Source organism: Gracilinanus agilis, chromosome 3 (assembly GCF_016433145.1).
Source record: "Gracilinanus agilis isolate LMUSP501 chromosome 3, AgileGrace, whole genome shotgun sequence".
In the NCBI taxonomy this organism is placed as follows: Eukaryota; Metazoa; Chordata; class Mammalia; order Didelphimorphia; family Didelphidae; genus Gracilinanus; species Gracilinanus agilis.
In genome coordinates, this window is record NC_058132.1 from 463,458,483 (window position 1) to 463,483,511 (window position 25,029).

The 25,029-nt window shown below is 34.9% G+C and overlaps 1 protein-coding gene across 1 annotated transcript in view; it reads left to right on the forward strand.

The window, feature by feature from the left end:
• Positions 1-25,029, forward strand: part of MID1 (midline 1) — a 193,239-nt gene that overhangs the window by 107,596 nt on the left and 60,614 nt on the right. The window contains exon 3 of the mRNA XM_044670381.1: positions 11,186-11,281. Within this exon, the coding sequence (XP_044526316.1) occupies positions 11,186-11,281 (96 nt within the window). The remainder of the gene's footprint in view (positions 1-11,185; positions 11,282-25,029) is intronic.

Genomic DNA, 25,029 nt, shown 5'->3' on the forward strand with positions numbered 1-25,029 from the left:
TATATATATATATATATATGTAGTCAAGTAAAACAAACCCCAAATTAGCTGCACGCGTGTGCGTGCATGTGTGTGTGTGTGTGTGTGTGAGAGAATCTGCAACTTGAGGCCATCATTTCTAAGTCAGAAGGTGGATAACGTGTTTCATCATAACTTTTCTGGAATTTTGGCTGGTCATCGTGTTAATAGGGGCTCCTAACCTGTTCAAATTTGTTTGTCTTTACAATATTATATAAATTGTTGTTGTTCAATTCATTTCACTTTGAATCAGTTCCTATTCAAGAACTAGGTTTCTCTAAAACTGTCCCTTTTATAATTTCTTATAGCATAAGTACAATCATCTGCTGAGGAAAGAGTGTAAGATAGAAATGATTCCGATTATGTCAAAAGGAAGTAAATCCTGGGAGTGGTCTCTATGTGCAGGGTTTATGATCGCCATCAAGCTCCCAGGACTTTATTAATACTAATTACTTGCTACTTTAAACACTTCTAATGTTTGTTTTATAGTTGAGGACAATTAGGCCCAAGAAAGTAAGATGATTTGCCCAGTGACATTCAGCAAATGCCACGAGCAAAATGAGTGCATGTAAAATATGACAGTGAATAATTGTAATTTCTAAGTGTATTTAAGCCTCTGGGCAATACTTCTTCAATGACATGGAAAATTAAATGATTTGGGACATATGCACTTGACTAAATTTCTACAAAATGTTATTTCCAGGAATAATGGTTGAACATGTGTGTGTGTGTGTGTGTGTGTGTGTGTCTGTCTGTCCGTCTGTCTGAGTCTGAGAGACAGAGGAGAGGAGGAGAGAGAGAGAGAGAATCTGTATAATTTCTATAATTTGTATAATCCATGATCTTTCTAAGCCAGGTAGAAATCCTCCCTTTGAAGCCTGATAGATTTGACTTCAAGCCCTGTTCTTGGGCAAGTCACTTAAGTGCTCAGTACTTTGTAGAAATCTCTAAGACTGTAATGTGATGAGAAGGGGCTAACATTCATAGGCAGATGGACCAGTTTTCCATGCCAGTGAAGTCATAGATAGTTCCCTGATGCAAGCATGAAAATTTAATTGTATCTTTTTGAGCAAAAATGTCCAATTCATTCTTATCTCATATTTTAACTGTAGTCCTAATAAAATTTTTACTTATCATAGATGTCAAAATTATTTTCCAGGAAAAAAAGATCATTTCACATACACATCCACACACCAATGGTTTGGAAAAATTAACTTTTTTATATTGTTATTTACAAATCCACAAAATGAGTTCCCCTTTTCTTATCCATTTTCTCAAAGTGATAGCATAGCATAAAGTACATCAAATAATTAAAAGTAAGAAAAATTATTTATCAATTAAAGAGTGTTAAGTGATAGGGACAGAATCTAGACCTATGATTTCTGTGGTGTAGGGAACTTCCAGATGGTATAAACACTCTGCCAATGCTGATTGGCCCTTTCACTGTAACTTTCTCTTAGAAAATTGTTTTGAGAACTTTGAGGTTAAGTGATTTGCACTGATTTCACTCCTGATATGTGTCAGAAGGACTTGAACTCAAATTTTACCAGCTTCAAGTTTGGTTCTAACAAGTGCCTTCGAGATAAAAAGAGCATTAAAATTCCTTCAAATGTTATAATTTCCCAATAGGGAAAAAATAAATAATTTACATTACAAACTTTGCAAAAATAAGTGCCTTTTAAATGTTTCCAAAACTCTTAACATCAAATACATTATTATTGTTAACTGAAGTTAAAAACTATAATTCTTTGATTATAGAGTCCAGAAACAAAATTTGTGACTTATTTTTTCTAAAATTCATCTCTAGGCATGAACTAGCCAGATTATAAGGTCCTCATTTTCATGATCAAAGTAAATTAGAAAGAAACCTCGCTGATAAGTCAGAGGTCTTAGATTCAAATCTCTCCCTTCTGACATGAACTTGGGTGAGCTTGAAGTCACCATTCCTGAACTTGGGTCGTCTCACCTATATTAAGTAATAAAAATATCGGAATTCCCATCCAGCTTTTGACTTATGTGATTCTACAATCATTTTTATTCATTAAAGTTGTAAGAAGGTTGACCATTGGTCACATTGTCCCACCTACTTATTTTACAAATGAAGAAACTGAAACTCACAATGTAAGTGTTGTACCTAATTATACAACTAAGAAATAGAAACTCAGCTATTGCAACTCCGAATCTACTATTCTTTAATTTGTGGGATTTTCAAAGGTCTCTATTGAACCAGACATTCCTTCCTAAATATTGATGTGATACATTTTAGAATGAAATAGTTACATATTGGATATATGTGTACTTAAACTCACAGGCTAATAACATAATAAGAAAAATACATGTCTGTCTATAACATGAATAAAAGATCCTACACTAACTAAAATTACAGACATACTAAAGTTAGAATCTATTCATTTTTAGAAAATATTTAGGATGATTGTTAAATATGAAACTATCATAATATTTCTACACATTATTGATTTAAACTTGAAACTCCGAAGCTCAGTTGATGATGGGATTTATAAATAAGAGAGGCAAATTCTGAAATGGTCAAATAAAACTTGACAAGGTAAATACAGGATCACATATCAGACTCTCATAAACTGTACTGCATGGAACACTAGCCTTAAATTTGCATGCAGATTGTATTTTTCTTAGGTTTTTTTCCTGTATTTCCCTTAAAGGTATGTCATGCATTTGGACACAGTTACTATCATAAGCAGTCAAAGAGACATTAAGAAAAATAAGATTGATATAAATCACACATAGTTGTGGTCTGTTGTGAGTTGAAACTGAAGATAGCCTTCTACGTCATAGATGTAATTAAAACATCCGTAGAGTTTAGTTACACATAAGGAATTTCACCTTTTATGCAAGTGGTACGTGTTAATAAGGGTGTGTTTTCTTATTAAGAAGAGTGATTAAATTTTCTGAGAAGAAAATATATGGGTCGTGGCATTAAATGTGTTCATATCCTGGTCTCACTTTAGCACTGTGGTGTTGGGTGTCAGGAATATGAACGCAGTTCCTGAATGTCTCCCCGAATATTAGGGAATGAAACAAACCAGATCTGTGTTTGGTTTGAATGGCATCCAGACCCTAATGTTCTACATTAAAGACACACTCTAGCACAGACTTAGGAATAAGAGCAAACATTCTTTAAGACCTGGGCAAGTCCAAAAGGAATTACTGAAATCTCCTGTTTCAGGCATACATTTTAATAGTAGTGCTCAATGACAAGTCATTAATTCCTTGCAACCAGACTCTAAAGCACAGGTCTCAGAAGGCTAAAATTAGGGGTATTTGTCTGTTTAACTTACTATTTGATCGTGTATCAGCGTGATAGGGAAACAACACACATCTGTTAGATTGGATTTACCTTCCTCAGATAGTAAGGGAGTATGTTGAGAAAGAGATATCAGAGATATTTCCATAATCATCAACCTGATTAATTTTCCCATAATGTGACTTAGGTTGATGAATGATGAAATGGGCTCCATGTGGATTAATGGGAAACTTATAAAGGAAGTTATTTAGTACATTGGAAAAAGCAATTGATCGAAAGCTGAGAATTTAGGTACCGACCCTGGTCATTCTGCCATACTACCTGTGGAACTTATGGCAAGTCACCTTCCTGGCCATCAGTTTCTTCATCCTTTAGATAAGATGAGAAAAAAGGCCTTTTCAGCAATCTCATTATTGTTCAGTAGAACTTAGAGGGAAGCCTTTAAAGAGTAGGGAAGGTTCTAAAATCTCATTTTTTATCTCCTTTGAAGATATTTCAAACTTTCTCAGACTTCAATGCACCTCATTAATTGACCATCCTTCCTGTGTAGTTTTTACCCAACTATGACAAATATCTCAGAAACAGAAAGGAATGTTATTACACTATATTTTGTAGAATTCACAATAATTTCATTAGCATGGATAATGGAATGTATACTAGATAAATCTCCTGAAATATATTGTCCTGATAAGCATTTTCACAGGTTAAATGGTTAGTTAGCTTGGTCCTACACAAATAGTAGGAATTAAATAAAAATTAATTGATAATCTTTTGATAGGCCTATACTTTTAAATCAATTTTCCCTTACTCTTTACTTATTGATTTTCCTTTTTTTCCCCCAAAGTGGTAGCCAATCATTTTAACTCTAATTTCTTTGAAAGAAATAACAACAAGCAGATTAATTTAAAAAAACAAGATGGAAAGGGAGTAGCTAGGTGGCTCAGTGTCAGGTATGTAGTCAGAAAGATTCCTCTCTGGTTTCAAATTTGGCTTTAGGCATTTACTAGGTGTGTGACCCTCAGTAAGTCATTTAACTCTGTTTGCCTAAAAAACTGGATATAAAAAACATAGAGAGACTTATCTGAAAAATATGAACAGTGAAATGAGCAAAACCAAGAACATATACTATACAGCAACTAAAATATTGTTTGAACAGTGACTCAATCCTGGTATATCCAACTCCAGAGAAAGAACTGATAAAAAGAAATAAGCAAGACATAGTCTATTTACTCATTTATCTTCTTATCAAATGATGCTTTCTCCAATTGGGCGGGGAGGGAGAAAGGAAGGGAGTATTTTAATATAACAAATAAGTAATTTAAATTTAAAAAAGAGATAATGGAAGCCTACATTATGATGATTTTTCTACATATTATTAATGATCTACAAGTGTTTAACAAATCAATTTCTAAATGAGAAACTTCATCTTCTCTTTTCAAGTGTTCAGTTTTACTTTTTCTATTCAGAAATTCCTAAGCTAAAAAAATAATCAAAAGAATGGGTTTATTCATCTTAACTAGATAAGCATTAATGCTTCTTCCAGTCATGACAATCTCTCCGTATAGTATATACTTATTTTTTATAGACCTAAGATACTGCTTCGGAACACTTCCTCTTCAACTCTGCAACTTCTGTAGCATCTTTGAATACTAAGCTTAAGTTCTGTTCTCTGTAGAAGGAGATTGATCCTCTTCTCCTTCCTTCCCTCTGATATTGCTATCCATCTACATTATATATCTTATAGAAATATACTTATTTGCATGTTGTCTCCCTCATGAGAAAATGAGTTCCTTGAGGGCAGGGATCTAGGTTTTTTTGCCTTTATATGCTCAGCACTAAGTACCCAATACTGTTCTCCAGGCTTCTGACCTACAACTCCTTCTACCTAACCTCCACTAACCCTTATTCGATCTTTTGCCAAGGCCTGTCAGTTTTACTTTCTTAACTTCTCTTGAATCCTCTGCCTTTTCTCCTCTGATACTAACTACCACTTCAGTGCAAGTCCTTGTCTCTTAATGCCTAAATTATTGGAGTACACTTTTGATTTGCCTGCCTGCCATAAATCTCTCCCTACTTCAGTCCATTCTCCACTCACCTGCCAAACTGAGTTTCCTGACACTCAGATCTGATCATGTCACTATCCTATTCAATAAACTCTAGTGCCTCCTTATCACCTCTAAGGTCAAATATGGTTGTAGCTCTTGTTCCATTGTTATGGAACTCCCTCCTTATTGATGAAGATGAATGCCCTGCCCAGTAGCAGAGTCTATAAGGAACAAGAGAGCTTCAGTGCTTGGCCAGTACCCCTTTAAGACTCTTTAGGGGCATCTCCTTTTGGGAATCTTCAAGCCCCAGTCCCTTTTGACTCTTATCTCAGCTTCAGGCTTTTCTGGATTCCATCTTTGAGAGAGAAGGAAGCGGCCAAGTCCACTTAAGAGTGCTGAAGGAAAAGAATTGAAAAACATGAGAGGAGCTGTCCATCTTCATCCTATCTCTACTTCTAGCTTACTACACTAGAGACTTTGCTTGGGTGAGGTCAAGAACAATCTCTCTTCGTAATTTGGAGTTATCTCAGTTCCAGTGGGAGGAGCCCCTTCACTCTGTATTACCTGGTATATATTCTCTTATGTATACTTTCTCTGATTTCTGTTTTGTTATAATTTGGATAAATGAGTATTCACTATCTGTGTTCATTTGTGGAACTGCTATTTGGTGAGAAAGGGGTCAAGCCTTGTCTCTCTGTCTCTCTGTCTCTCTGTCTCTCTGTCTCTCTGTCTCTCTGTCTCTCTGTCTCTCTGTCTCTCTGTCTCTCTCCCTCTCTCCCTCTCTCCCTCTCTCCCTCTCTCTCTCCCTCCCTCCCTCCAATAATAGCAAAGTGATCAGAAGTTAGCTTGAACCTGATCATATCCTCTAGGAACAATAAGGAAGAAGATAAATATGCTTCTAGCATGGTTCTTTCCGAATAGAGTTGAGTGGCCTCCAGCCCCAACTTCGTATCTCTTTCCTGGAAAAAATTAAAATCTCCCTTGGAGAAGAGTGGGAAGAGAGAAGGGACTAAAGCTATCTAGTTTGCCTCCCTTCAAGCTATACAGCAATAGCTCTTGCCACTCGTGGACCCTTTACTACATGTGGGGTTCACTTCTATTCCCTACATGAAATCCCTTGGCCTTCAGATTCCTTCATGACTCATCTCACCTCTTCCCTCTTTGCTATTCCATAAACAAGAAATTCTACCTTGATTTAATTTTCTGACTATTGACCATGCTTAGAATGCTCTTCTTTCTCTTTTCTGACTACTGACCTCCCTGGCTTCCTTCAAATCTTGACAAAAACTCCACTTTCTTTAGGAAGCCTTTCTCAATTTGACTTAATTTTAGTTTCTTTTATCTAGCTATTATTTCCTATTTATCCTGTATAAAGATTGCTCATACATCTGCATGTTGTCTTCACCATTAGATTGTAGATTCATGCTTAGCACAATGCCTGGTACATAGTAGATGTTTTTAAAATTCAATTTGATAAACATTTATTAAACTTAACATTTATTGACTGGCTACCATGATTTCTGGTCTATAGGAAGTATTTAATAAATGTTTGTTAACTGACTATTGACTCTAATCAGAATAACTTATATATTTATTATTGAAATATTGATCAACAGCATAGATGGGGCAGAATGCAGTAGTCAGTGAGACTGAGAGAAACTGAGCAAAACAAAATAGAGAGTTTTAGGGAAACTATATAATTAGCTACTTTGGGAACATGAGGTTTCACTGGCAAGTAAGGATATAAGTGGCAAACTAAATTTTCAGAAATATTGGGTATCCTAATTATAATTGAAAGGACTTATAAGATCTTAAATATGGAATATGGTTACATATCTGAAGGTTATATCTAACCATGTGACCCAAATTGAACCTTGAGTAATATAACTTGAAACAATGAAAATGAGTTATTTCAAAAGCAAATTGAATAATTCTGTGGATCAAATACTCCTTTAGGTTAGGTTGTGGATAGATGTCCTACATGGCTATATTTCCAAACTGAGTAAGAAAGACTAAAACATGAACAGTCCAGACAAACTGGACATCATTTGAGGTTTGTTGTTCTATTACCACCTCCAGGAAAGAGGAATAACCCAGGCGGCCTCTCTTTTATGGGACACAACTCAAGCATGCTGTGCTAGTCTGCTGAAAGGCTTTAGAGCTGTCTATGACTAGTCATGGACAGGTAGCAACAGAAGACTATTTTTATACATCATTTCCAACTTCAGCTTCCCATAGGAGAAGTCTCCTGGATGTATCCCAGAAGTTCACTATCCCCCCCCCCAAATAGTTTAGAGAATAAACTTTTTGGTTTATCCTCATTTTTTTCAAGTGTCTTGAAAAAGCAGTAGACTATTTTATTGATGCTTAATGTTTTTAATTAAAGTCTTGTTTCAAAAAACAGAAAGAATGAACTTGGAAACCAATGAAAACAATTTACAAAGTTGGTTGTTTTATTCTTCTTCTGATGATTGATCATGGCAGTATAAGAATATTAAAGTTTCTGACTTGGGAACAGGAAACTAAGTAATTATTCTTTCCACTGTGTAGAAGTTTTTGGACTTCCATAGCCAAATGGATACATATATCTACTTATTCACATGACACCCTGGTGAAGCCAAAAAAAGTTTTCTTGCTCTCATTTTTTAGCCAAAGCAACCGAGACAAAGAAGTTATATGAGCTGCTGAATGCCACACAGGAGGTTTGTGGCACCATTGGAGCCAAGAAAACTACCACAAATTTACAAACAGCCAAAGTTCATTAATGTATGGTCTAAAACTAAAGAGCTAGAATCTCTCTCTCACCTTCCCAGAACAGGAATATTCTCTCCGCGCATTGTCAACCCCTTTGGTATGACTTGGACATACATATGTCTCTCTGCCAGCCTTATTTCCCTTTATTGTACCTTGAAACCACTCTGGCTTTCTCTTCCAACTTGGATAACATATGTACCGTTTGACTTTATGTAACCCCAAAGGATCAAGCTAGGTTTGCATTTTTTAACCACAGGCTTTAGTTATATGTATTAGTTGATTGAAAACAGATTTTCTTCATAGTGTATATTTGAAAAGAAAAAGAAACACCAACAGATGTTTATAAAGCCAAAGAGTGTTAGATTCTAGTTAGTAAGGCGCCTTTTGCCCACTGGCTTTAGAAAATGCACACATAAGACATTGACCCTCCCAGATTTTAGATAGCTCAATAAACATCCCAAATTTTTCTTTGAGTCTTTTCTAGAAATGTCAGTTTCTAGCATTTCCTGCTTATAGGGAGTTAGCTTTTGAACTATGTTCCAGGAAATGGTATAAAGGATGCCCTAATATTCATATGAGAAAATTAATAAACAAAACATTTTGACTTTCCATAAAAGTTTCATATTTGGGAAGGAATTACTAAAATACCCCCCAAAACTCCCAACTTCTTTAGATTGAGAGTTTTTTTCCTCTATGTATGATACATATACACATATTTATGTATATTTTTATTTCATTATATATTTGCCAATTACATATAAAAAATTTAACATACAATTTTAACACTAAGTTTCAAATTCTCTCCTTCTTTCTCACCTATTCCCACCCTTTGAGAAGGTAGACTATACGATATCAATTATACATGTGGTCTTACGAAAAAAATCTATTAACTATATTGCCAAAAATATGCACATACACACACACAAAAAGAAAAGAAAAAAGAATGGTTCAATCTGCATTCAGAGTTCAACAGTTCTTTGTCTGGAGGTAGAATGCCTTATGACTTCTTAAGTAATGTCATTGTTTTTAAAAAAAACTGGCATTCTACAGTTATTCTTAATAGAAATAGCTAGTTAAGAGTAAATTAACACAATGGAGAAAAATTATAACACTTTGGTTTGAGGGTTTTTTCTTTCTATATTTAAGTAAACTGAGTTTTTAAAAAGTTGTCTCATTAAACATTTTCTGAATTTTTGTCTCTGTGCACGTGTTTTGTAGACTGGACCTGTGATTTTGTAGGATCATAGATTTAGAGCTGGAAGGAACCTTGAAGGCCATGGAGTCCAACCCCTTCTTTTTATATGTGAGGAAAGTTAGGTCCAGAAGGGTTAGGACTTGTTCCAGTCATATATACTGTAATGGATAAACACTGGAATCAGGGAGCTCTAGGAGAAGACTTCCAATGGAGATTGGGTAACTCATCCTCAACTTAGAACATTAGTATCCTCAAAATATAATAAGGACTATGTAGAGATACTAACTAATGGCAGGTAGGGTTTCTCTTCTCCTTTTATCACCTTGCACCAAGAAGAAACCACTCTAACTTGAAACTGATATTTAAACAAAGCATAAATGAGATGTTCTTGACTTTTCTAGAATCCACTTAAATCTATGACTGGAAGTTTACTTAAATTTCAGAGACTGAAACTTACAGGTTTATGTTTTATTATAACAAATATTTAAAATAATTAAATTTACACTTTCTTTAATGGTTTTGTATGAATTGTATTGTTCCTAACAATGTAATAATATTGTGTTTGATTTGTAAGAATCTATGTTTCATGAATAGCAACTATGTGTCCAGCACAGTACTAGGCACCTAGAAGATTTAAGAAAAGTAGCATTATGATAATACATGTGTAACACAGAATAAATTGCTTATCATCTCCGGGAAGAGGAGAGGAAATGAAAAGAGGGAGATGGTCTGGATCCTATTAACTTCAGAAAATGTATGCAGAAATTTGTTATCACATATAATTGGGAAAATAAAATCACTTTTGCAAATAATTTAAAAGTTAAAAAAGGAAAAGTAGCATTAGGAATGGAATATATACTCTGTTTATACATGAGGAAAAATAAATGAGAATGAGTGAACAAAGAATCGTGGTGGGAACATCAGAAGAGAATAAAAAAATGTTTGTTGCATTATTATAGATTGGGAGATAATTATATAAAGTATCTAATTAATAAATAAAATAATCATTTAAATTTAAATAGTCCTGAAAACAAGGAAAAGTACTAAATTTGGAGGGAGACAGGAAAAAATTACTTTCCACTTGAGGAATAAGGGAATGATTGACAAATAAGAAGATATTTGAGTTGGGTCTCCCAGGATAGATAGGATTTTAATAGGCAAAGTTTGTGGGACTTGAATACCAAGGCAGAGCATGGACTTAATGCCACATAGGAAAAAGGAACCATTGTGGTTTATTAAGCAAGGGATTGACATGATGAAAGCTGTGTTGAGGGAAAATTAATTTGGCAGCAGTATAAAAAAAAAAAAAAGCAAAAACCTCATTAACATATTCAATTAGACATGCCATGACTCCAAGTAAAGAATGTCCAATGGGGAAATTTCTAAGCATTGTAATACTGGGAAGTTTTAACCCAACCAGTTTTAGCTAACTTCAGCAGATATAGCAAAATCCCCAAATCAACACTTGTATCAAATAGGCTATTTTATTAACAATTCCAGTTTAGGAGGGGACATATATAAATATGCTAACCCTCTTCCTTTCTAGTTCGTGACCTAGAAAATGACTTATAAATAGATGCTCAATTAGATCTTCCTCAGAGAGTCAAACAATAAAAGGTGAAAAAGAAAAATAGAAGTATCACATTCTTATATTTCTAAGAAGTTCATTAAAATATAACCTTCAGAAAACATTCAGGCATGTGGGCTGTGACCTTTTCGAACACTGTGCAAATGGAGTTAAATTCCATCTTTGTTTTTTACAAAGAAAGCTCAGATACCAGGTTACTGTGGGGATGGCATTTGCTGTATACACTGACACTTAAAATGATACAAACCAGTAAAGATTTCTTCTTCTCTCCCCCATCCTTTTTTTGTTTTGCATCTAAACAGCAAAACTTAGAGAGCAACCTCACCAACCTTATTAAGAGGAATACTGAACTGGAAACACTTTTGGCTAAACTCATTCAAACTTGTCAGCATGTTGAGGTAAGTGTCTCTACAAAAAAATAATTTTTTTTTACTCTTTATAACTTAATCAGGATCTATACTGTATGTGCAAATGCCAAGTTTTAAATGTGCTTAGGAAGAACAAGTTGAGTAATATTCAAAGGATTTCTGTCCTAGCTATATTATGGCTTTTAGAGAACCTCCAAGGATTTCCAGTTTCGGTTTATAAACCAGGAAGACTGTGAGACTCAACTCAAAGTAACACAAAAGCAAGTTGTTCTAAGCCTTAATTTTAAATAAAAATGAACGGGGATCATAGTTTGACATTTGGAGAAGACTTTTCAAGTCATATTAGTCCAACCCCTTTATTTTAAAATTTTATTTATTTGTTTTTATTCCAACCCTTTTCCTCCCCTTCATTTTGAAAAAGCAGATAAATAAAGTGAGGTCCAGAGATGTTAACCACCTGGCCCAGGTCACATAAAGAATTTCTGAAAGAACCAGGATTGGCACCTACACCTTCTTATTCCAAACCCAACACCCTTTCCATTACACATACTAATAAGAATGTTGTAAAAATTCCTTCTGGGAGTCCCATTCCCCCAGTGACAACCTTCCCTTAAGCCATTTTAATCAGCCACAGAATCATAGAAGTTTACAATTGAAAGGAATTTTTCTGGCCTTTCTAGATTGAACTCTTAAATCCCATTGATGGAGGAATACTTACAAAGAAGTGTCAAACCACACAGAAACCAGATTAAAACATGACTGGGAAATAATAGACAAAATAAATAAAAATAGAATAAGATAATGTTATGTGATTTTCTAGGCTAGATGGGGTAGAATATAGAATTAATCACTGGGTTTGGAGTCATGAAGACCTGTTAAAATTTGATCTCTGGGACTTACTGGTTGTATGACCCTGGACAATCACTTAACCTCTGCCTGCCTCAGTTTCCTCAGTAATAACATACATTAATATTAATTATTATTATATTGTAATCATTATATATTGTACATTATAATTATGTTATAATAATTGTATAGCTATTTAAAATTAATATTGACTCAGAATAAGAATATAAATATAAAATAATAGTACCTAACCTCACAGAGCTGTGAAAATCAGATGAGATTTTATTTATAAAGTGCTCAGCACATTGCCTGTTATATAATAAGCACTATATTAATGCTAGTTATAGTTATGTTTTTAGTGACCCCAATTTCTCTTTGCATTAGACATTCCTGCCTTATAACATCTTTGGAGGACATTCCTAAACTAAGAGAAATGTTATAGGGGAATTATAATATTGCCATAATGCCTCCCTACATTCCTATATTATATGAGATGACTGAATCTACAAATTCAATTGAATCAGTCCATTCTCCTCAACTTTTAGAGTTGGTTAGAGTACTGAGATGTAAAGGGATTTATCAGTGAACATGCAGCCATTATGCATCTGCCACAGATAAGACTGGGCTCAGGCTTTCCTGACTCTGAGTCTAGCTCTCTTCCATAGATGACAGAATTAATTGCTGATTTTGCCATTGAGACAGCAAATCCCATAAGAGATAGAGAAGTGAGATCTAGATCCAGCTGGAGGAATCTTCCTAAAGGAGATAGAGATTATTCCTTATCTTGAAGATCTTAAGGACCCTCCTTTCCAAATTGATTTGAAGACAGAATGTTAATTTTGACCCTGTAACTTATTGTGCCAAAGATTGTATCTTGACTTCACCATCAAGCTTTTATAAAAGCATCTCTAAAGACAGTTAAGGTTATAGCAGGTAGAACTCTGAGCTTGGAATCAGGAAGACTCGAGTTCAGTTCCAGCCTCAGACACATTAACTCTCTGACTCTGGGCAAATTACTTAATCTCTGCCTTCTTCTGTTTCCTCATCTATAAAGGAAGGATATAATAGCACCTGCCTCCCAGGTTTAATGTAAAGATCAAATGACATATTATTTGTAAAAAGCCTTTAAATGCTGTATGAAAAGTAGCTATTATTATTATGAATTATTATAGGATCTAATGGATCTCCAGGTTTTTCATAGTCAGTAATGATATTTGAAAGGAAAAAAATGTTTATGGCATTTTTGAAAGAAAAAAATACAGTTAATTTTATAGTTATCATAAATAGCTAACATCTCCATAGATCTTTTAGGTTAACAAAGTGTTTAATGTATATTTTTGTCTCTTTTGGCCTCCACATTTATTGTATGAGGCAGGTGCTATTAATAATAACAATCCCATTAAAATAAGTAATAGTAATAGATAATAACTAGGCAAGTTAAGTTTGGAGAAGTTCTTTACCAGAATGTTACCCACCATGCATTGGATTCTCTTATATCATAACTATTCTTCTAAAATGGTGGAAGGAGTATGCATATGGTGAAATCACAAATTCTAGTATGAGTAAAAGTGGAGAGGAAGAAAAATCCAGATTTGGATTTGATTCTTTCATTGCCAATGTGTCACCTTAAACAAGTCACTTAACTCCCTTGGGTTCATGCAAAATGAAGGGAATCAATTTAGATGACCTCTAAGATCCTTTCCAGCTTCAAATCTATGCCGGACCAAGCTGTGCGAAGAAATGAGAGCAGGGCACTTTTCCAATTTATTGGTCTTTCTGCTTTTGTATGCCAGGTTTATAGGAGACAAAAAGCATCTGAAAGGTTCCTCCCTCCCACTTGACTCATTCTTCTTCTGATTTATCTATTGGGCCTTGTGGCAGCACAGAACTAGAGCGAGGATGGAGGGGAGGATAAAAAGAGAAAGAAAATGGAATGAAAAACAAGAGAGGAAGGAAAATGGCGCAAGGATTTTAAAGACGAGCCAGACGGCCAATCCAGTTGCTTCCCTTACTCCAAGCATTGTTCTAATGATCAAATGAAACTCAGCTCCCTGATGATGTGAAGAAGGGACCAAATTATAGCAGCAGAGTAACAGACTGTGGTGCTCACATTTTCCCTCAGTCCAACTTTCCAGAGCAGGCTTTGCCAATTGCAAGTCTCTGAAGAAAAGCTTGAGTGCAGTGTGATTAAGCTGCGGTGTAAATAATAATGAAACTATCCATAACGTTTTCATTTATGTTGAAAAGGGTGAATGTGTCTTAAAGGAATGAAAGAATGGGGAAAATCAAATGATACAACTGTCCTATATTTCTGTTTTTATGATGTGATGGCATTTTATATTTGAGACAATAACAAAGAGTTATGTCTCCTCAGTTAAAATTACCTGAGTTATATAGAGGAGTCTTGTAAATGTTTTATGACTCTGGTGCATTTTTACATTCAAGTAAAGCCAGCCTAGTTACCAAAGTATCAACCTCTGGTTTTCATTATTGTCTTCAGTGATTTCAGATCAACTGGCTTGCTGTTGATTCATTACTAATATTGTTTGAATTTACATAGAGCTGTTCCTCTTAATGTTTATATAAAATTGCATTCCTCTTAAGATGAGTAATTCCCAACTTTTAGATGAAGGTTTCATTCAGGAAATTTATAAGGGGCTTTCATTCAAGAGATTATGTTTGATTTTGCTCCATGTCCTCAGCTTTGCAAATGAAGCTGTTATTGACTAGATTCGTGCACAATTTGTGCCAGATAAGTAGTAAAAATGTTTCAGTTCCTCCATATTTTTTTGAATGTTCTCTCCATACATCTCTTGGGAAGAAGGTTGTTCCCATAGATGCTCGTGAGCTGATACATGTTGGAAGTATTTAAGAGATGCGTTTAGATGAGTGTTACTGTAGAGATAATGTTGGATTTGGAATCAGTAACATTCAAGTTCAAATACTGTCTCAGATATTTATTAGCTGTGAGACAGTAGAGCAAGTCACTTAGTTTTTCCCAGAATCAGTTTCCCCATTTGTAAAATGGGGGTAGATAAAGCACCTATCTCAGTTGTGAAACTCAAATGAAATAAAATATGTAAAGCGTTTTGCAAAACTTAAATGTTAGATTTTTATATTTAAAGGCTAGATATTTATAAATCCCAGATAACATTATTAGAATTATACAGAATAAATTGAGAGAGTAGAAAACACTGATGAGAACATTAGATCTGTTTTTCTTTAATTTTGTTACTCTTGGAGCCTCATTAAAAGATATAATGCTAACTTTTGAGACAAGAAAAACTGGGTGGTGATTCAAATCCCAAATCTGACACTGATTAACTATGTGACTGGGCAAATTACTTAACCTCTCTCTTCCTCAGGCAACTCCTTCATAGCTGGATTGCAGTATTCTTTGGCAGAGACAGTTCTCACAGTACAATCATGGATTTAGAGCTAGAATAGACCTCAGGGCCCATCTGGTCCAATGTTTTCATTTTTTAGATGAGAAAATTGAAGCCAGAAAATTTAATTGATTTGCTCAGGTTTGCATAAGTAATAAGTAGAAGAGCCTGGATTTGAATCCAGATTCTCTGACTCTAAATCTAGTTCTCTTCCTTGTGTCCCACCACTGCTTTTTTTTACTAAATAAATGTTTTGTTATCATATATATATGTATGTGTGTATATATAAATATATACACACATACATATATATATAAAACAATGTTTTGTTTTATATAGGTATATAAAACAAAACATTTATTTATATGTACACACATATATATAATAAAATAGGGGAAACACTAGGATGTATAGTTTGACCTATTTTATTATATTGTGAGAGTTAATATAGGGGGTTGACAAAATAAGAGAGCAGGTTTTAATAACTTAAATTTTAATGAGAATATAGTAGAGTTGTAAATTAATATTATCCCTTTAAGCCAGAGAAAAGAAAACTTTTAGCAGCTTTTAACAATTAACAATTTAGTTTTATTAAAATAGAGATAGTAAAAGAATATGGTAAAATTAATATAGTAAGGAGGGAAATATAGGAAAGAGAGAAGGAAATTGCCTAATACCTAATAGCTATGCCATAACTACCTATAATTGCCAATATCTGTCTATAACTGCTGTTAGAGAACGGCCAGCTGATCACCCTTCAGATCAACTCACCAGGCAGAATAAATAAATAAACAAACAAATATATATATATATGCCAACCACCAACAACCAACTACCAACTACCTCCCAACCCAAAAAAGGCCAAAAAGCCCCTCTCAATCTTTGAGCTGGCCTTTTATATCTTTTCTTACCTCACTTCCTGTCTCTCTGGTTTCTACTTCCTTTTCTTGTGGGCTAGTATATCCTTACACATCTCTATGGTAAAAGAACCTCCAAGACCCCAGTTAAATTAGAGAAAGGGATTAAGAATTCCCTTTTACAATATATATTAAATATATATTTATATCTATATACATATCCTTATGGCTCTAGAGAATCCTTTTACTTTTTGGATAAAAATGGATGCTCAATAAAAATTGTCATTTTCCTAGGAATGTTTCTCTATAATGTGGTTCCAAACTAATTTCATAGGCTTATTATACTCTATTTCCATTCATACATTGTCCATCTAAGCTGTACTATTAGGCATTGTTCATTCTCATTCATTCATTCATTCATAGACACTAAGGAAGATATAAATTTAAATAAGACCCAGTTCTACCCTCTTCTATTAAACAAATTCATCATGCACCATAGCTGGACCACACTTGATCCTCATTGCTACCTATTAAAGTTCAGTTCTTCTTTCAAGGGCAAACTCATGTCTATTTTACCACAAATCCTTCCTTAATTCTACCAGCTAAAATTAATCTCCTCTTCCTCCTTTTATATAATCTATCTATGCCATATTTATTCATGTAAATATTTTATTTTCTCTATTAAATTGTAAGACCTATAAGGGCAGAAAGTATTGTTTATCTTTTCCACAAGTGTGCTATGCTTTGTTCTTTCAAATTCTGAAGTGGTAATTTCATGTTCCCTACTTTGGAAACCCCTTCCACTGAAGCACATCGAGGATTTGTCTGAGATTTATTCTCTGAGAGTTGTCTAGGGCCCTTACAATGAAATGATCTGCCATGGTCATCTAGATATTTCAGAAGCAGACCATGAATCCATATCTGTATTCAACCCTTTATCCATTACACCAGAGGTTCTTAACTTGGGGATTATGAGATAGACAGACAGACAGACAGATAGATGAATGGATGGATAGAGAGAAAAAGAGATAGAGGAAGGGATATAGATAACTGATAAATGGGTGGAGCAGTATTTCAATTCAATTGATTTCCTTTATAATTTTATTATATTAATTTAAAAACATTCTGAGGAAGAGTTCATAGATGGGTTTCACCAGACTCCCAAAGGGGACCATGACTCAAAAAAAAGGTTAAGAACTCCTGCACTACACCATTCTGTTTCCTATGTAGAATATAATCATAGTTGGTTTAAGTGCTTAATAACTCTTTGAGATTCAGTTGAATTAAGTGATTTTAAGACCAGGCCTCTTAGTTGACTAAAGAATGGTACCATGACCATCAGTCTCAACCTAACCTCAATCCTAGAAAGCCATCCAGGTACTTCACAACTTCGCTATTAAGAAGGACAAGATAAGAATAATCAGTGAACATTTATTAAGTGCCTACTTTGTGCTAAGCACTGTGGTAAGCTTTAGCGCACAAGGAAGAGCATTGACTTAGAGAAGAAACCATACTGCTTTCAGAGAACTAAGCAAAGTCCCATGTTCCATTGATGGTGGGTCAGTATCATTTTCTGTGTGTTAAGTACAAGTATTTATTCCATTGAATGGAGCAGTTGCCTTTCCAAGGCTTATACAAATTGTTCACAGTGCTAAAACACCAGAATGAGCTTGAACTTCCCCTTTTCTTCTCAGCAGTCGGCCTTTTGGTGGGTATTGCCAGTACTTGGGGAAAATAAATCTTATGCCAGCTGGAACCCTTATACTTAGGGTGGGGAAAACTCCTAATGACAATAAATCAAATCACTAAAACAAATCCTTCCAGTTGAGGAAATGCCTCTCCCTCCCAACATCCACACCCCTACCCTACACATTACCAGGGCTTTAATTTTAATGCAAGAAGTTGGTGCTTTGTATTTTTTTTCTTTAACAACTCTTATTTTTAAAAAAAATATCCACCTCTGATTTTGAGTGAGTAGTTTTGAAGAGAATGACAATGAAATAACTTTCTGACCATAAACTCTAATCTCCTTGGAGACCAATGGAAATTCATTCAGATTTTTGATTTGAGAAGAGAGAACTAGATAGGTTTAAGAGTTCATGGGCAGAAACAATTTGAAAAGAAACTCAATAGATCTTTTATAAATCTGGTAAATAGGCTTCTAAAATCTAATAAAATTGACATTCTCTCATTTGATTTTCAGTAAAAAAAAAGATGATTTACAATAAAGATCTCTCATCAAAAAAAAAACATGCAATGAATTTTATTAGGAATTGAGGACAAACTTTGAAAAGTGAGCAAAATGTGGATCAGGGCTTAATTTTGTTCAGTCAGTCCATTTAGGCAACAGAGGGCTTGTTTAAATATTTCTTAATAAATATAGAAAGCATGTTATTTTTCTTCTGAAATTAACAGCTTGGCAAATGTTTAGACTTACAGCTGAAATTGAAATCTTATTGTCTTTGAGACTGTTCCTTCAGAGAGTCTAAGGGCATAGTCCCCAACATGGCATTGAACATTTACATCTGCCCCACTAGTTGGCAAAGTCTTAAATTCATTGTAGGATGTTGAGCAACAGAGAAAGTACATCTGTTTCCCATACTGATTCCAAATAAAGGCCAAAGCAGCCCTACTGTCCTTACCGAGTTTCCATTTCACATAATATTCTCTACCTTGAACATCCTTTCCCCAGACTACTTTGAGAAACTCTGATTGACACAGACTACTTTGATTAAACTGCTTTAAGATCACAATTTATTTTCAAATGAATTATTGTTCTTTACTCACTTTTTTCTCTCAAGTAGATATATACACATCCTGATTCTCTCTTTAATTTTTTAATAGAACATTTGCTTTCTTTATTGTGTTTTCTCTGAGTTTTTTTTTTCATCACTAACTGGTACATAGTCTGAAAAGCCCCTTGTGAGTGAATTAAGTGGCATTTAATGAGATCTGTGCTTAGGCTAATGTTAGATGATTGTCCCTGCAAATGGAGACAGATAAATCTGTCAGATGTTACAGTAGCTTGTTAAGAACTTAAGAAAACCATCTTGGCAAGCAAATGAAAGCTTCTGGAGGACTTTTTAAGTAATTCTCCCAAGTTCTTAAAGTACTTAGTTGTACATTTTAAAATAAGAAAAAAATAATTGGATTAAAAGGAAGCAGCATTTTCTTTTCATTTTTTTCCTGCACTTTTCATAATGCCAGAGAGTCTAATGGAGCCCCTGGCAATGAGGTTGTTCTTGCCAAAGGACCAACATTCATACACAAAGTACTTTATCCATGTCTGGAGAACAGGTGTCTGATTTTAGATTTACTCTACCACGCTGGGGGGCAGACGTGAATGTCAACAGTCATAATCTGTTGGCACTTGCATCTAAGCATCTGATTCTCAACCAATTTGACTCCATGGGAGAATGCTCTCAAGATATAATTAGAATCAGATCTTGCTCTCATTAAACAAGGCTGGCAATCTAAAACCATGCAGACCACTGCTCTTGTAGGACAAGACTTTGGTTGGGGGTAGGATGGGGAAGGGGGGAATGATGTAAAGCAGATAAGGCTATATTCAGAAGCCAGTTCATTCTAGTCAAGGTCATATTCCCAGATGTGACAAAATTAGCAGTGAGTGAATTGGGTTATACCCTATTTCTTAGATCTAAGGAAAACTACCTTTAATGTCTACATTCTAAGTTTGGGTTTCTTAGTCACTATATCATCTCAGAGTGTATCCACCCTTGTGTCTTTGCACAGACTGTCCCCATATCTGGAATAGTCTTCCTCCTCATCTCTTGCTCTTGGAACCCCCAGCTCTTTTTAAGGTCAAAAGTAATTTTTTTGAAGAGGCCTTTCCTAATTTTCTCAGTTGTTAGCACGCACTCATACCCTACCTCCATGCCTTCAGGACTTTGTGATTTTTCTTTAAACATACATTCTCTAATTTTTCATCTATTTAATATGTCTACTCCCCCTGTAGAATCTAAGGTCCTATAATGTAGGTACTTTCTACTGGATTTGTATTCTAGTTTTAAATACAATCCTGGCACATAGCAGATGCTTCTTATTTATTCATTTCATTTGTGTCTAATTCTTTGGGATTCCATTTGAGGTTTTCTTGGCAAAGATACTGGAGCAGTGTGCCATTTCTTTCTCCATATCATTTTACAAATGCAGAAACTGAGGCAGACAGGGATAAGCGAGTTTCCCTGGGTCACACAGTAAGTGTCTTGAGACTAGAATTGAACTCAAATCTTCTTGACTCCAGGTCTAGCTCTCATATCTATTACAGTACCTAGCATCTAACTAATGCTTACTTATTGATATTTTTAAAGGATGGAAACAAACATTTATTTAGTACCTATTATGTGCCAGGTACTATGTTAAGTATTTTGTTGTACTATACTTTGTGCTATACTTATACCCATTTTACAGATCAAGGAACTGTGGTAAAAAGAAGTGTTTTGATTAGTCCAAGTTCGTACAGCTAGTAAGTATCTCCAAACAGATTTGAATTCAGATGTTCTCTGACTTTAGGCCCATGATAGTATTCAATGAGCCATCGAGCTACCTCCATTTAGCTTCTATCTGATTAACTATCTTGCTAAATTTTGTAGTAATGTTTATGCCAACAAATTATTTTTCTCATCATCCTGTTAATAATTTCAGCTGTTGATGCAGAGCTTTATGATAGAGACTTTCTACTCTGGTCCACAAGATTCTGCGCCTTTTTTTTAAACCCTTACCTTCCATCTTGGAGTCAATATTGTGTATTGGCTCCAAGGCAGAAGAGTGGTAAGGGCTAGGCAATGGGGGTTAAGTGACTTGCCCAGGGTCACACAGCTAGGACGTATCTGGGGCCAGATTTGAACCTAGGACCTCTCATCTCTAGGTCTGGCTCTCAATCCACAGATCTACCCATCTGCCCCCTCTGTGCCCTTTTTTAACGAATGATGCTTTGGGTGATTCATTGGATGATTTCACTTCACAAGAATCTGTGTGAGGAATAAGGATCTTACCTGAATGCAAAGCAAAATTCTAAAGCTAATAGTAAAGCATGGTAAAATGGGAAACTTGAAGTGAGCCCTGGGAAGAGGAGTGAAGGGAATTATGGCATGTCAATGTAATAGAATATTATTTCACTGTAAGAAATGATGAAAGGGATGGCTTCAGAGGAACCTGAGAAGACTTATATGATGAACAGATACGGAGTTAAATAAGCAGAACCAGGGGAATACTTTATACAAGAATAGTGAGAGGAAAAAATCCAGTTCTTGGATTTCTGTCATATTTGAATTCTAAAACATAGAAATATTCCCATTTATGAGTTTGTACTTGTCTAGGTAGCTACAAAGAGCCAGGTCTTTTAGGCCAATCATACCATGCCCGAACCTCCTGCCTGTGTTCATCTTCTGTAAGAATATAGTCCCTTCCCACTAGTCAGTGACCACCATCCCTTTTCCTCCCATAGAAGTCCAAGGGGGAATGGAATTGGTGGTGGTGGCAGCTTTAACAAAGGTGAGAAACTATCTCTTTTCACACCATAGTGTAGATAATTCTTTCTCATTCAATCCGCGGTCCTCTTCAACACAGCTCTCTCTCACTCTCACTCTCTCAACTTCACAGGGATCAAGGGATCAACCAAGAGCCATGGGTCATGTATATCCCCTTTGGTAAAGAGTCAGGATATATGTGACTCCCTGACCATCCTCACACATGCACCCTACAATAATTATTTCTATGTTTATAAATTTTTGATGAGTATTATCTAAAATAAATATTTTCTTTAAAATAATAAAGCTGAAACTTCTGAGATGCCATTTGAAATTTAACTACAGTGCTGAAGTTTCTTTGAAGCTCATTTCAATTTTTTAATAGCTAAATATCAGAGGAAGACATTCAGGGCTTTTGTTAAAAGTTTTGGTCTTCTTTATCAGGATGATTATGGCATACACATATACTTTTCCTTAACAAAAGCACAATTGTAGTAACAGTTATTTGTTCATAACAGAAAACTGAGGTTTTAAATTCCTCTACTTAAAAAAAAAAGCTTTAGGGTACAACTGAAAGTTAAAGGTTGTACTGAGATGCCATGTATTTACAGAATTTTTTACAGCTCAGCTTTGTAACTTCCTGGACTGGAAATTTATGATAGGCTTTTATTAGACTAATAAAAGTATTTTCATTATGATATAACTGAAATACATATATAAAAATATATAACTTAAAGGGCAGAAGTGGGTTGTCATAAACTAATAAAGTCTTCATTCACTTTATATGGGAGTGGGAACATTTTTCTTTCCTGAAGCCTGGGGCAGCGGATAAAGAGAAACATTTTCCTCAGATGCATTTCATGAAGGAGAAGATGCTGCAACCCATAATGGCCAAAAAGGCAGTGCAGGGTGATTGTCTCTCTGATCAGCTACCTCACAGTTGGTAGCTTCATTAGGGAACATTTCTTCTACTCAGCAGTGTTCAGGAATTAATAAAGTATTTCCAGAGCAGAAGTGGCAATATGGCATCACTGAATCTGGATTGAGAAAGGACCAGCTAGTCCTATCCCCTCATTTTACAGAACAAAGAAACTAAGCTCCAAGAGTCAAAGTTTCTTTCCTGTCACATAAGCATTAAAGAGCAGAGCCTGTATTGAAACCCAGATCCTCTCATTCCTAATTCAGCATTCATTCCATTCTAATATGATTTTTAGTCATTTTAGTCATGTCTCACTCTCCATGTCCTCATTTGGAGTCTTTTTGGCAGAAATTCTAGAATGGTTTGCATTTCCTTCTCCAACTCATTTTATAGATGAGGAAACTGAGGCAAAAATGATTAAATTACTTGCCTACTGTCGTCAGATTTGAACTCAGAAAGATGAGCCTTCCTGACTTCAGGCTCAGCACTCTACATTGATAACAACAACAACAAAAAAACAACAACCATTTTAAATATGGGGATCTTCTTGAATCTCCAAAGAATTTGATTAGTCTAAACCTAGATATATGTTTTATATATATGAGCATACATAAATAAACTAATTATTCTGGCATGAAGGATGTCAGTCAATCACCAAGCATTTATAAGATCTTACTTGGTGCCAGGTTGGCAGCTAGGTAGTAAAATAAAAAGAACACTGGGCTTGGAATCAGGAAGATTCATCTTCATGAGTTCATATCTAGCCTTAGACACTAACTGTGTAACCTTGGGCAAGTCACTTAATTCTTTCTGCATTAGTTCTTAATCTGTAAAATATGCTAGGAAATGGCAAACCAAGAAAATAGGGTCACAAAGAGTTGGACACAACTGAGACAACTAAACAATAAAAAATATTTCTTATAATTATATTTATTACAATATACAAACATGTAATTATACATTATACAATTATATTGAAGAGTGTAGAATATTATAGCACTGTAAGAAATGCTGAAAAGGAAGACTTCTGAGAAGACAAGAAGATTTGCTAGAACCAGTACAAGAATACATTAAAGAAATCAAGAAGAGCATGAGAAATCATCATGAGAGGAGGAAAAAAAAGTAAGAGGAGAACCATGAAATATTATGTTGTCTCTAAAAGCAAAAGAAAAGAGTTCCCAATTGGCAAAAGTAGTCAAAGTGTCAAAAACTGAAGAAAAGTAAAAAAGATGAGTGCTTTTTTCCTAAAGGTCCTTTGTATTTGGCAGTGCAGGTGACTTTTCAGTCTCACCTGAGGGCTTGAGGTCAAAGCAAGATTGCAAGGAGAAAACCATGGATACTGAGAAAGTGGAATCATTGTTTATGTACTACTATTTAAAGAAAATTAACCATGAAGAAGATGAAAGTGAAAGATGAAACAAGAGGAAAATAGATTAGAGTGATTAGGGCTGAGACATAAGAATATTTATATGTGGATGAGGAGGAGCCAGCACAGAGGTAGAAATGAAGAGCTAGAGAGGTAGCATGGTATATAGGCACAGGGCTTGGAGTCAAAAAGATCTGTGTTCAAATCTTGCTCCAGACACTGGCGTGCAACCGTAGACAGGTTCCCTTAAATCTCTTTGTACCTTAGTTTCTTTAACTTTAAAAATAAACTAGGGAGTTGAACACTCAGATAAGTCCTATGTACTAAGAAAAGGGTAAGAGAAAGTCTATCATTTGTAGAATGACTGAATAAATTATGTCACATGAACATAATATCGCACTGTTAAATGATGAAAAGGATGGCTTCTGATAAACATGGAAAGGCTTTTTAGAAGTAACATTAAATGAAGTAAGTAGAACTAGAACAATTCATATAATAGCAGCATTGTAAAGAAGGCTAGGTAGGGCTTAAGAAATCTGGTGAATGTAACTAGGATTCCAGAGGACAGGTGATAAAAATGTTCCCTACCTCTTGGCTAAAGCTAATAGACTGAAGATGCAGAATGAGATATATATTTTTGGAAATGGTTAATGTGGGACTTCTTCTTTATTACACATATTTGTTTCAAATTTTTTTTTTCCATTGGGAGATACTAAGAAGAAAAAGAGTTCTGCAAATTAGAATTCTACCATTATCTACAATGTTGATATGCAAATGATGGTTTTATTTGAAGTTAAGTTTAGAATTTTATAAAAATGAAAATAAAACCAGATCATTACTGTGCCTGATCTGTGTCCTGCTCAGTTCCACAAATGAATGCATAAGGGGCACTGGATGAAAAGAGGGCCTTGGAGA